Source organism: Scardinius erythrophthalmus, assembly GCF_964197995.2.
Source record: "Scardinius erythrophthalmus genome assembly, chromosome: 9".
NCBI classification, from domain to species: domain Eukaryota; kingdom Metazoa; phylum Chordata; class Actinopteri; order Cypriniformes; family Leuciscidae; genus Scardinius; species Scardinius erythrophthalmus.
The window spans coordinates 13,728,398-13,742,859 of record NC_138229.1 but is presented as its reverse complement, the minus strand read 5'-3'; the positions used below and the strand labels follow the sequence as shown (position 1 = coordinate 13,742,859).

Below are 14,462 nucleotides of genomic sequence, written 5' to 3'. Positions count from 1 at the left end.
AAAAGAGACTGAAGATCCCCACGGCAGAGACAAATCCCACAGCAGAGTAGAAGGGACTGAAGATCCCCACGGTGGAGCAGAAGACCACCAAAGCAGAGTAGAAGGGACTGAAGATCCCCACAGCGGAGCAGAAGACCACCAAAGCAGAGTAGAAGAGACTGAAGATCCCCACAGCGGAGCAGAAGACCACCAAAGCAGAGTAGAAGGGACTGAAGATCCCCACAGCGGAGCAGAAGACCACCAAATCAGAGTAGAAGGAGAAAAGGAGGGACTGAAGATCCCCATGGCGGAGCAGAAGACCACCACAGAAGAGTAGAAGAGACTGAAGATCCCCACGACGGAGCAGAAGACCACCACAGCAGAGTAGAAGGGACTGAAGATCCCCACGGCAGAGACAAATCCCACAGCAGATTAGAAGGGACTGAAGATCCCCACGACAGAGCAGACGAATCCCACGATGGAGCAGAAGACCACCACAGCAGAGTAGACGGGACTGAAGATCCCCACGGTGTAGCAGAAGACCACCAAAGCAGAGTAGAAGGGACTGAAGATCCCCACGGCGGAGCAGAAGACCATCAAGGCATAGTTGAGGACCACCGCGGTGGAGCAAGCGGGACTGTAACAAAGGGCAGAAAGTTCAGTAATGGCCTCTGTGGCCATAGCAGGACAGACTGGGAGTTCAAGGGCGACTTCCATGGTCATAACGGGACAGGCAGAGAGTTCACTGACGACATACGTGGTCATGATAGGGTAGACAGGAAATTCCTGGACGCCTTCTGCTTTCATGTCAGGGCAAACAGAGGGTTCAGGGACAACCTCCGTGGTCGTATCAGGGCAGACTGACAGTTCACTGATGACTTCCGTGATCATGTTGGAGTGAACAGAGTTCATGAGCGACGACAATGCCTCGGGACGAGCTGGAGAAGTGTGTACGACCCACACGCACAAGATGGCCACCACCATCACTGGGAAACACGCACAATGGTAGAAGAGTCTCAGAGACCCCCAGACTTGGGACTATCTGGCTGGGGATGCTAACCGCTCGTACTGATGTTAGTGGTGGGTCTGCCACACGGAAAATCAACCTGAAATGCCCATGGATAGTCTTCCTCAGTTACGGAATGCCGAACATGATGGTTACAGGTTCTGGCATGGTGGCCGTGACAACAGGAGAATCTGGCATGGCGCTCATGACGGCTGGAGACACTGGCATGGTGGCCGTGACGATTGGGGACTCTGGCAGGTATATCATGATTGGTGCGTTCATCCTACATGACACCCACAGTTAAAGCAGACCCACTCAGCTGCAATGCTTGGTTAACATAAAACCAAAATAACAAGAAACAGCTGAACATAATCACAACAAACATGAGCACAGGCAATGGACACTGGGAAATGAAGTTCACAATGATAAAGCACTTCCGAGAGGAGTGCCCACTGGTATTGATCAAAAGGCACTTCAACTGGTGGATGTAACAACAATGATTCAGAGATGGTGCTGGAGAATTCAATTCTAAATGAGAAATTGCAACCCTTTTTATCAGTACTTTGATTGTCTTTAGCTTAAAATGCATTTCTTCAGGCTAAATTGTTGCTAACGTGACAGATATGGGACTTAGATTATCACATTCACACCAATTAACGCTTTTATGTGTTCTGTCACAAAATTAATGATTTTATTATTAAAATGTACAATCATGTAAAATACCGGTAAGCAAAATAATTGGTCATTAAAATACTGACGGAACATTAATTTTCAGGAAACCTTTTGAGTTTTATTTTAAAGCTTTAGTTTCAAAGATGTGGAAAGCTATACCCGTGACTTGTTGATCACCTTCTTCTGAGAAGTTCAACTCAAGGTGTGTTTACTTAACCTTCAACATCGTTTGAGCAGATGCCCAGGTTCCCCAAACCTATTCTAACGAGGGGTTTTTTTTAAGTTGAAGAGGGTGGAGTTTGTCATATAACCAAAAGATGTAACGGTCTATATATACTAAACTTTGTCACTGTTCTTTACCTTCCACTCTTGAGTCCAAACAGGTAAGGCGATTGCTTTGAGCCTGCAACTATCCAACCTTTAATACACATTAAATTGTTATGCTCATTAAGTATGAATTTCTGTTTTTTCAGGTTCAAACTGAAAGAATGCAGGCTCTTCAGGTTCTGTCTCTGACTTTGCTGTCCGTGCTGGCGGTCAGCGCTCAGTCCATCAGCTCTGGAAAATGTCCAGAACCTCCTGTTCAGCAAAACTTTGATCCTGCTAGGGTAAACGTTTGCTTATACACTGTAAAATATTCCACCTATTTAAAAGCTTAAGTTCAGCTGCTGGCTTTATGATTAACTTGGTTGTACAAGTCATTTCAACTTAAATCACATTAAAGGTGCTTTCACACCTGCCTCATTTAGTTTGGTTGAATCGCACTAGAGTTCGTTTTCCCCACTGGTGCGGTTCGTTTGGGCAGGTGTGAATGCGGCAATCGCACTCGGGTGCGCACCAAAAGCGGACCAAACAAGCGTACCGAGACCTGCTCGAAGAGGTAGTCTCGGTACGGTTTGAAACGAACTCTGGAGCGGTTCGTTTGTGGTGAGAACGTGATCCGACCTTGAACAGAACCAACTGCCAAAGAACTGCGCATTTTTAGACTAAACCAGTTGCCGTAGTCAGCTGCGCTGTGATTATGGGATGAGGAGAAATGTTTGTTGACAGTTTGCACTCGCGGACAAACTTTAAGTTGTGAGGAGGTGCAGACAGAGCCTGATAGAAATTATTAACAGCCGCATCGTTATGACGAAGGATACAATCAGCCCACGCAGTCTTCTCTCCATAGTAAACAGCGGCGTGTTATCAGCCGGATTTTCCCGCACGTTAATTCTGACCAAACGAAGTGCAGTTATGGAAATGCCAGACATATCTGGCCAACGAGTGATGTGGATGTAGTCACGTGACTGCATTTTGGTTCGTTTTATCAACTCATAAACTGATTCGGACCAGAGCGATCAGTCTGGTGTGAAAAGGAACCAAAACGCCTGAAAAATGCTACAAAGTATAATTTTTCACCCTTGGTCCGGACCAAATGAACTGAACTACAGATGTGAAAGCACCCTTATACAACAATTTAATACAATATCATAAAAAAAGATGAAATTGCCTAAATTATTTTGATGAGATAAAATAATGTAAAAACATAAGTTACCATGACTTAATAACCATATAATAATTTATTATTATTATTATTATTATTGTAAATGTTTCTTAATCTGTATATTTACTTTTTTAGTATCAGGAACATACTACAATAATTATGACCACTTTATCGTAAGTCGTTCCAAGAGGAACACGAAATAAATCCCATATTGATAACAAAAATAATAGCAGAAATAGTAGAATTTTAGTATTTGTTCATATGAAACTTCATTTTCATCACAGGACAAAATCATGTAGCATAACTTCTTATCATTTTGTTCTTTATAGTACATGGGCAGATGGCATGAGATCATGAAGATTCCATCCAAGTTCCAGTTGGGCGAGTGCTGCCAGGCCACTTACACTCTGAGTGACGGCATCGTCCTGGTTCGAAATGATGAGCTTCTGTAAGTATTGATGAGAAAATATACAATATAAATAAAATATCATACAATTGTTAATATTCAGAATATAACAAGTATATAAAATAACAAATAAAATAAAATTGATTCTGATATTCAGAATATTCAAAAGAGTTTTGCACTTTCTTCTGAAATGGCTTAAATTAACCTAATATTTTTTTCTCTGAACATCCTCACAGTGCTAATGGCACTGTCAGCTTCATTGAGGGAACTGCCAAGATTGTAGATGCATCAGAGCCTGCCAAACTTGAAGTCAGCTTCTTTGAAGGTAAGTCTAAACAAATCATTCTTTTCAGCTGGTTAGTTTGATTTTATTTATGAATCTTTGATTTGAGTTATCCATGATGTTCTCTTTCAGATGCTCCTCCTGGCCCCTACTGGGTGCTGGCCACTGATTATGATGAATACACCCTGATTTATTCGTGCTCTGATTTCGCCGGTCTCTTTCACGTTGAGTATTCCTGGATCATGAGCAGGACACGCACACTTCCCAAGGAGACCGTCTCTGCGCTGTTAGACATCCTCAAATCCCAAGGCATCAGTACTGATGGTTTTACTGAGACCGACCAGACACCGGGACTGTGCAGCGGCATGCCTTAATACAGCCTTGAATAATGAGCTACTGTGAGATGTGTTGTGGTCTAATTTTTTTTTTCAGTTGACATTATAAAGTTAACCAATATAGCTATTGTGGAATTTTTGTAGGCTATACTCTTGCATGAAATTCATTCTTTCTAAAAATTTTGCCAGTATTTAACTATTTTAATGATGACATGCAAATGACATTAATACATAATTTGAAAAAGAAGTGTTACCGATACGATACAATGAAATGCTCTCAAAGGTGAACATAACCTTCAACCAAAATCATACCATATACCATTTAACTATATGTTTGTGGCGTAATCCTTTCACATTTTACTCAGAAAGAAAGTTTCCAACATAGAAAGACACTTATGGATTCACAGTCCCCCACCCCTCACCATCAAATCTCTAGAATAGCGTCCATACTGCCAATTAATTCAAAATGGGATTGTAAGAACCGAGCATACATACAATACGTCATACAAACATGCTAACAAACATTAACCTCCAACCAAATACATACATAAAAAAAAAAAGTGTCAATAGTAGTGGCATTATTTAAACAGACTTATCACCATAGTCAATAAAAGAGCGCCACATCTTAAAAATAGCGAATACCTAATTTTTTCGAGGCAGAGACAAGACATCATATCTCTAATCCATTGAGTATGAGTGGGTGGCAAGGGATCTTTCCACTTTAATAATATTGCTCTATGTGCAAGCAGGGAAGAGAAAGCAAGGACTTTACACATTGATGCTGACAACCATACGTCCTCTGGAGCAACTCCAAATAATGCCAGCAGAGGTTCTGGCTTTAATCTATGCTGAAGAACCGCAGAAAGGGTGTGAAATATCGATCGCCAGTAACGCTCTAATTTGGGGCATGTCCAGAACATGTGAATTAACGTTCCCTCAGCACATTGACATCTATTGCACATAGAGCTAGTACCAGGAAACATTTGAGCTAGATATATGAGCTCTGTGTACTACTTTAAACTGTATAAGTGAATGCTGAGCACACATTGACGATGAGTGGACCTGTTTAAGGACACAGTTCCATGTGTCTTCGGAGAGTGATCTGTCAAGGTCTTCCTCCCAAGCTCTCTTAATGTTATCCAGGGATGAAGATGCCAGATTGATCATAAATAATAGCAATCGAGCCCTTGGCTAATATGTTACATGAAAGGAACCTATCCAAAGGATTTTCGGAAGGCATTGCTGGGAAGTCTGGTACAAGTGACTTAACTTAATGTCTTACTTGCAAGACTCTAAAGAAATCTGACTTGATAAGACCAAAACGTAATACTAATTGCTCAAAAGAAGCAAATAAATTATTCAAAAATAAATCTTTGAAACATTTTAGCCCCTTGTGAGTTGTGAAACAAACTCTTGAATGAACCATCCTGCATTGAAGGCGAAAAAAAATGATTACGGAACACAGGGCTAAGAAGAGAGGGATCCCTAAAACCAAATGATTTCCTGAATTGGATACAAATCCTCAACGAGTGTTTCACCACTGGGCAATCGACAGATTTAAAAAAAGACAGGGGAATGAATAAAGGTAAACACTGAAAGAGATAAAGAAATTTAGGAAGCACCACCATTTTAATGGAATTAATTCGCCCAATGAGAGAAATCTTTAAAGGGGACCATTTAGAAAGATCTTTCTTAATCCATTCAAGAAGCATGCCAAAATTATGTTTAAAAAGATGCTTATGATGGTGAGTAATACAGACCCCAAGATAAGTGAGCTTATTTTTGACTAGTTTCAGTGGTATGCTGGAATACTGTAGTTGCATAATTATCTACCTCGTTAATTGGAAAAAAATCACTCTTGTGCAGATTAAGCCTGTAACCAGAAAACCGACCAAAATTCTCAAGCAAAGATAGAGCTGCGGGTAAAGAAGTTTGTGGATTTGATATAAAAAGCAGTAGATCGTCTGCATATAGATTTACCTTATGCACGGTCTCACCACGAGCAGTGATCTGCTGACTCTGGCATAGGGCGATTGCTAAAGGCTCAATAGCTAGAGCAAATAGTAGTGGGCTTAGCCGGACAGCCCTGTCAAGTTCCGCGGTGCAAGTTAAATGGCCTAGAGTGCAGACCATTGTTAGGGCTACTGCAGAGGGAGCACTATCAAGTAATTTAATCCAAGAGAGAAAGACTGTCCAAATCCCAATTTTTCCAAAACTAAAAAAAGGTACTCAAACACATTCTGGAATGGCCTGGTTCTGAGAGTATACCACATTAAGTAAGCGGCGGATATAAAAAAAATGATTGACGATTCTTTATAAACCCTGTTTGATCAGGAGATGATAGTGGGGAGGACATCTTCAAGTCTTGAGGCAAGCACCTTCGCTAAAATTTTAACGTCGCAGTTGAGCAAAGAAATCGGCCTATATGACGCACACACAGTCTAGGGGTCTTTATCCTTTTTAAGTAATAAAGAGATACAGGCTTGATTTAACATTGGGGGAAGAGACCCAGTCTTAAGAGACTCAGAAAAAACAGATGTCAAAAAAAGAGCGAGTTGTACTGAGAATTTTTTATAGAATTCTGACGGAAAGCCGTCAGGTCCTGGGGTTTTGCCAGATTGCAGAGAAGAGATAGCAGCCGCCACTTCCTCCTGAGAAATCGGCACTTCTAAAAGGTTCCGAACATCCGAGGATAAAGTGGGGACATTTAGTCGGCTGAGAAAATCTTCGATATCCCCCTGTGAAGAGGAGTCAGATACAAAGTAGAATAAAAATCTCTAAACTTGTCATTAATAGTATTTTGATCAGTTGTGACCTCCCCGTTATCTAGACAAAGACCACTTATAATTTGTTTTGCACGTAGCCCTCGCAGCTGATTAGCTAAAACTTTCCTGGATTTTTCCCCACTTTCATAAAAAACACTCCTAGTTCTCCGCAAAAGGCCCTCTATCTCATTGGTTGAAAGCAAGTTGAGCTCTGATTTAAGTTTAAGACGTTTCTTATACATCCCAGCCACGAATGAGGTGATTGTGCTCCGCGATGTGTAAATATGTTTCTTGCAACCTCTGCTTTGAGCTGTCGAAGATGAGCAAGAACTCTGTTTCTCTTAACTGGATGGTTTAAGCCCTTGACGTTCCAACTCAAAAATCTCAACTCTCTACCCATTAGAGTACCTATCAGAAGCCAGCGATCGGAGAATGAAAATAAAAGAATTACAAAAAGTAAAATAACATAACATCAACAAATGGAATGGAACTTTTCTTGGAGTGGCCTATGGGATCATCTGCTAAATTCCATGGTCTGCATTCCATGAATACTCTAAATTGAGCTCAGCCACTGCTTTGATTAGATCATTTATATTTCTTTGTGAAATATGTCTGAGTTGTGCAGCTGTGAAATTGATAAGCTAGCGGTGGATAGTGCTTTGCAGTCCTTTGTCTCATGGGCTGATGACGACTAGGCCTACTGGATGTTGTGGAACAAGTGGGATGAAGTGATAAACTGGGGCCAGGAAGAGAAGCCCATTCCATGACCCCCCATTTCACACAGTGCTTTACAAGAAACATATTTTTATAAAGTCTATAATATTATTAAACTGTGGGACAGGCCCTTGAGAAAAGAGCCTCACTGCTTTATTTACAAAAAAAAAAAAAAATCTTACTGACCCCAAACTTGTAGTAGTCTAGCCTACTAGCCTAACTTTAGTGTATAATCCCAGCAAACACAGAACGTTGGCACAACGTACCCAACCTTCTAACAACGTTTTAACAACATGGCCAAAAGGTTGCTATAACTACATTGTGTGGTGAAGTTGTTACAGCGTTGTCACAATGTTGACATTGAACCACCGTTCAGGGCCATTGCCAAGGGTTGTGCCAAGGGTGTCTGGATGGTCTGTGTACTTTTTGATAGTTTGTTTTTCAATTTTAAATTAAATAAGCAAAAACGAGAAAACACGCCCCTCTCAGCCGATTGGTCAAGTAAATCTGAGCATGTGACGTCATCAGTAGTTCCCCAGGTCTGTTCAACAAATGAATAGTCCTATGGCTCTGCATACCGCTTCTTAAACTGTACAGGGCAGGTCCTAGATTGGGCTTTCCTCTGTCCAACTTAAGGCGTTTCACAGAAATAATTATATCAGAAATATTAAATATGAATCTGCACCCAGTCGGTTTTATTTAGCTGTGTAGAGTTAAAGGGGTGGTTGATTATGATTTCACTTTCTTAACTTTAGTTAGCGTGTAATATTGCTGTTTGGGCATAAACAACATCTGCAAGTTCAAAGCTAAGGGAGGTATTTTATTTGAAAGAAATTGCTTTTTAAGGACTACAACAAACGTCTGGTAGGGACTACACCACATTCCTCCCGGGTTAGTGACATCACCAACCCTAGAATTTACATAAACCCCGCCCACTGAACACGATTTATAGATTATCATGACAGAATATGCTAATCAATGACTAGAAGAAGATAACTACACATAAGCTACATAAATTTACCAACTAACCATTCAGAAACGTCCTGTTGCATTCAACATGTTGTCACTTCTTCTTGAGTCTCTCCATCTTTGTCCGGTTTGAACATAAAAGGCTAAAAGTTTTTGAAATATTCAGCGCATGTTTGTGAGAGGTAAGAGGACATGAGTTGTTGAAACTCCGCCCCCTGTGCCATGAGCAGCAGCTCATTTGCATTTAAAGGGACAGGCACAAAAACAGTGCGTTTTTGCTCACCCTCAAAAGTGAAAGTTTTAACATGCTATATAAAAATATCTGTGGGGTATTTTGAGCTAAAACTTCACATACACACTCTGGGGACATCAGAGACTTATTTTACATCTTGTGAAAAGGGCAATATACCACCCCTTTAAATCTTTGTGGTGCTGCGCTAGACAGCGCAGAGCGGGTGAAGCACAGACCAATGATCAGTCAAGTGTAAATACGCAGCAGTGATAACTCTTCTTTTAGACAATATACGCTCAGTTTTGGACAAGGGGTGGTCATTGCAAATATTGTTATGCAAAACTGCTGATGGTGGTGGGTACCGATGATGGTAAATTAACCCTTTCATGCATAGTGGTCACTACAGTGGACAGCTATTAAAAAAGCATTTTCTTGAATTTGCATGGGTTTTGATGGCATAGTTGCACATTTTGAAAATACTTAATCTGCAGTGACTTTTTTTGACTGTAAATAAATGTATTTGTATTATTAGAATGTAATTTTCATTGACATCAAAAAAAGTTACGTGATTACATAATGTATGTAACTTGTTAGATCAAAAAGTAATCTGATTTCGTAATGTACATTGTTGTAATGCGTTTCTTTACTCGTAACATCAACAAGTAATCTGATTACGTAATGCACATTACTTGTAATTATTTACTTTACTCGATTTACTAGATTTCCAGATTTAATCAGACCTATATCTTACTGCAATTTGTGTTGATTGAATATTAAGAAAGTGATGACATATATTTACAGGTTTTCAAAAAACATTTCTACATTTGCTCACAACATTTTTCTTACAAAAACCTAATTTTGCTGGACAATGTCTTTTACAGTATACAACATCGATATAGGGTGCTAACAGACTGATATAGGCCTAACACTCTTTAAGAAAAGTTTATTTCCATCACTGTAAAGTGATCTATAGGAAAATAAATGATTTAAATATAAACTCTGTATGCAACACTGCATAATTAGCTAGTACCGCGGGAAGGTTGCTGAGGGTGACCCCTGGCGTGGAGTCCAGGCCAGGGGAAAATATGGGTGGTAATAAAAATAAAGTTTAAAAAAACTTGTGTCGTGCTTTAGCTATAGGCATAAATGTTACGTGTGTTTATGTGTTTGTATTTTATGCTGTATTATAATCACTGGGTCACCAACTAAGGACAAATTGTAATCTACAGTAAATTAACACATATTGACTCTTCAACCGAGTGTAAGTAGGCTATGTTAAGAAGCCTTTAGCGTTATTATGAAATAGAATCAACCTGTAACATGTTTTTAACATTGAATAGGGATGTGCCGGTCGGGAAATAATTGTGATAACACCATGTTATCCATTACACCTGCACATTTATCAAGAAATATTTGTTAATGACGTTCAGCATCTGTAGCGCTTATTTAGATTTTTCTGATGTTTGACAACATCTTCCTCCATTCTTTTAATAACATTTTTTTTTTAAATTAACATTAACCTATTCGTTATTAACAAAGCGAATAAGACGGATGAGATGATATACCCGCGTTGTAACACGTGTAAATGAAAGATCATATGGATTTTCAAATTTCAAACGAATGCTTATTTTTTGGTTCATTGTTATTTTTAATGAAAACACAACAACCATAAAATAGTAGGTTACAATAAAAAAAACCCCGCATAGTAGGCTATTAAACTTGTATTAACAAAGCGATTAAGACGGAATACATAAAACAACAGCATTATAACAAATAAATAAAAGATATTTGGAAATTTCCCTTTAAAATGAACGTTCAGTTTGTGGTTAAAGTGTTATTTGAATTTTTTTTTTTTTTTTTTTTTTTTTGCTGTTGTTGTTTGTTATCTTGGGCTTTCTCCGCTATCCTCCAGTCAATCATCTCGCTGTCTCACTCTCGCGGCTATGATTACAGTTACATTTTCAACCCATAAAAAATGCAAGCCCTAAAAATATGCAAGCATGGTTAATGCAATGCCTATATTATTATTAGTTTTTTTAAGTAGTGCAATTCAACAGCCACGTGCAGGCTATTTCTCCCCAAAATGTATGCAGAAGACATGTGTCTTTACATAAGGGCCGTATCCTCATGTGTTGTGTGTTTTGCATGTTAGGTGTGATAACTCAAACAACACTAGTGTGATAAGAACATATGATGTGTGACTCAACCTCCAATTAAGGACACAAGTTTTGTAACAAAAGGATGAATGGAAAAACATTGAATAACTTCATGGATATTATATGAAGAACTCAAAAACTTTTGAGTTTTATTGATATATTGGCCAATTTATTTTTTATTTAAATATATTTTCAAAGTTTCGAACCTTCATTGCAGACTAAAAAGTCCAAATGTTTAAACATTAAGGGTGTAATTTAATTCTAGAAAAGGAAAAACAATATTCACCCTGAAAGTTGCAAGATGCAATGTGACAAAACATAAAATCCAAATTCATGTAGTAATGAGAATAAAGTTGTCAGACTTGAAAGCAAAGTGCTTTATCATAAACCAACATAATTGTAAAACTATAAAGCTTGATGGATTCAGGTAGTTTCTTCAGGAAAACGTAAATCACAGATGTGCACAATGATTCAGAGATGGTGCAGAATTACATTTTAAATGATGAATTGCTACCTTTTATATCAGTGTTTTGATTGTCTTTAGCTTAAAATGCATTTCTTCAGGCTAAATTGTTGCTAACGTGACAGATATGGGACTTAGATTATCACATTCACACCAATTAACACTTTTATGTGTTTTGTCACAAAATTAATGATTTTATTATTAAAATGTACAATCATGTAAAATACCGGTAAGCAAAATAATTGGTCATTAAAATACTGACAGCAAATTAATTTTCGGGAAACCTTTTGAGTTTTATTTTAAAGCTTTAGTTTCAAAGATGTGGAAAGCTATACCCGTGACTTGTTGATCACCTTCTTCTGAGAAGTTCAACTCAAGGTGTGTTTACTTAACCTTCAACATCTGTTTGAGCAGATGCCCAGGTTCCCCAAACCTATTCTAATGAGGTTTTTTTTAAGTTGAAGAGGGTGGAGTTTGTGATATAACGAAAAGATGTAACAGTCTATATATACTAAACTTTGTCACTGTTCTTTACCTTCCACTCTTGAGTCCAAACAGGTAAGGCGATTGCTTTGAGTCTGCAACTATCCAACCTTTAATACACATTAAATTGTTATGCTCATTAAGTATGAATTTCTGTTTTTTCAGGTTCAAACTGAAAGAATGCAGGCTCTTCAGGTTCTGTCTCTGACTTTGCTGTCCGTGCTGGCGGTCAGCGCTCAGTCCATCAGCTCTGGAAAATGTCCAGAACCTCCTGTTCAGCAAAACTTTGATCCTGCTAGGGTAAACGTTTGCTTATACACTGGAAAAAAAAATCCACCTATTTAAAAGCTTAAGTTCAGCTGCTGGCTTTATGATTAACTTGGTTGTACAAGTCATTTCAACTTAAATCACATTAAACAGACTTTAAAAAAAAATAACTTACAAAAAATATTATTTTGATGAGTTAAAGTAATGTAAAAACATAAGTTACCATGACTTATTAATCATATCTTCTTTTTTTTACTTTGTAAATGTTTCTTAATCTTTATATTTACTTTTTTAGTATCAGAAACATAATTTTGAACCACTTTGTCAACATAAAATAAATCCCATATTGATAACAAAAACAATGTAGCAGAAATATTAGCATTTGTTCATATGAAACTTAATTTTCAGCCACAAAATTACCTGTATTATCACAGTAAAAAAAATATTGTTGCATAATTTTATGATTTATTTATAATAACTTATCATTTTGTTCTTTTATAGTACATGGGCAGATGGCATGAGATCATGAAGATTCCAGCCCCGTTCCAGTTGGGCGAGTGCTGCCAGGCCACTTACACTCTGAGTGACGGCATTGTCCTGGTTCGAAATGATGAGCTTCTGTAAGTATTGATGGGCAAATAGTTCAATATAAATATAATATCATACATTTGTTTATATTCGGACTATAATAAGTATATTTACAAATAAAATAATAAATAAAATAAAATTGATTCTGATATTCAGAATATTAAAAAGAGTTTTGCACTTTCTTCTGAAATGGCTTAAATGAACCTAATATCTTTTCTCTGAACATCCTCACAGTGCTAATGGCACTGTCAGCTTCATTGAGGGAACTGCCAAGATTGTAGATGCATCAGAGCCTGCCAAACTTGAAGTCAGCTTCTTTGAAAGTAAGTCTAAACAAATCATTCTTTTCAGCTGGTTAGTTTGATTTTATTAATGAATCTTTGATTTGATTTATCCATGATGTTCTCTTTCAGATGCTCCTGATGCCCCTTACTGGGTGCTGGCCACTGATTATGATGAATACACCCTGATTTATTCATGCTCTGATTTCGCCGGTCTCTTTCACGCTGAGTTTTCCTGGATCATGAGCAGGACACGCACACTTCCCAAGGAGACCGTCTCTGCGCTGTTAGACATCCTCAAATCCCAAGGCATCAGTACTGATGGTTTTACTGAGACCGACCAGACACCGGGACTGTGCAGCGGCATGCCTTAATACAGCCTTGAATAATAAGCTATTGTGAGATGTGTTGTGGTCTAATTTTTTTTTTTAAAAGACCTTACATTATTATTGTTTTTTTTCTGTAATATTCCCACAACATATTCTTAATCAGTGGTCTGTGGCATGAGAATGTGAATAAATATGTTCTGAATCGTAGGTCGCAATGTAAACTAAAGCTTTTAGTTTAATCCTATTTATCCATTGCTGATGTCACTTTTCTTTCTTCAAACAGTTGAATGTTGTCTAGATAATATATATTGTGTGATAAATCAAAGACTTCGGATAAGACTTGAATAAAGGACTACATATCAAAATGCTGTCTTTTGTCATTTGTTTTGTTATAGGTTTTGTTGTAAGATATTCTTGGCATTTGCTTTGCATAAAAGCACCTGTTATTTAGTAGTAAAACATTTGCTTTTTGACCAAAACAATACAGTAATAAGGTAATAACTTGCTATGCCTTGCAACTGACATTATAAAGTTAACCAATATTCAACTAGCTATATTGAAGAATTTTTGTAGGCTATACTCTTGCAAGAAATGCATCCTTTCTAAAATTTTGCCAATAAATAACTAAGAATTTTAATGATGACATCCAGATGACATTAATACAATTTGAAAAAGAAGAAAGAAGAGTTCAGGAGCAGAAGAGCTTTTAAAAGGCTGATCCGCTGTCCTGCAAGGCGCACTGTGAATGGACACAGTTTCATTTTTTTCAACAGTTTCAACAGTGTTGCCAGTAAGTTACTGTAAAAAACCCTTGAAAAGTCTAACAGTGTATGGTTGCATTTAAAAAGTAGGGCTATAGCAATATACACATTAAGAATAACAGTAAATGAACGCTCCGGTTACTAACATAACCTTGTTTCCCTGGGATAATGGGAACGAGCATTGAGTGAATCACCATTTTCTCAGAAAACTGAATCCCGATTCGACTGAGAAGCGGACTCTCATGCAGCGGTAGAGCACGGCAGAGCACGCTCGTTCACGTTATCTC

The 14,462-nt window shown here is 38.2% G+C and overlaps 2 protein-coding genes across 2 annotated transcripts; both read left to right on the top strand.

The window, feature by feature from the left end:
* The first annotated feature begins 1,963 nt into the window (after positions 1-1,963).
* On the top strand, positions 1,964-4,773 carry LOC308695283 (apolipoprotein D-like). Its single transcript, XM_081373380.1, has 5 exons — positions 1,964-2,040; positions 2,131-2,265; positions 3,473-3,591; positions 3,786-3,874; positions 3,965-4,773. Exons 2-5 carry the CDS (start codon positions 2,146-2,148, stop codon positions 4,204-4,206), a joined length of 570 nt encoding a protein of 189 aa, XP_081229506.1. The 5' UTR covers positions 1,964-2,040; positions 2,131-2,145; the 3' UTR covers positions 4,207-4,773.
* Positions 4,774-12,129: 7,356 nt separating this feature from the next.
* Positions 12,130-13,459, top strand: LOC308695850 (apolipoprotein D-like; the record flags this gene model as incomplete). The annotated part of the gene is made up of 4 exons (XM_081374096.1): positions 12,130-12,249; positions 12,718-12,836; positions 13,039-13,127; positions 13,218-13,459. The coding sequence occupies 4 exons, from the start codon at positions 12,130-12,132 to the stop codon at positions 13,457-13,459; spliced, it is 570 nt and encodes a 189-aa protein (XP_081230222.1).
* Between the last annotated feature and the right edge of the window lie 1,003 nt (positions 13,460-14,462).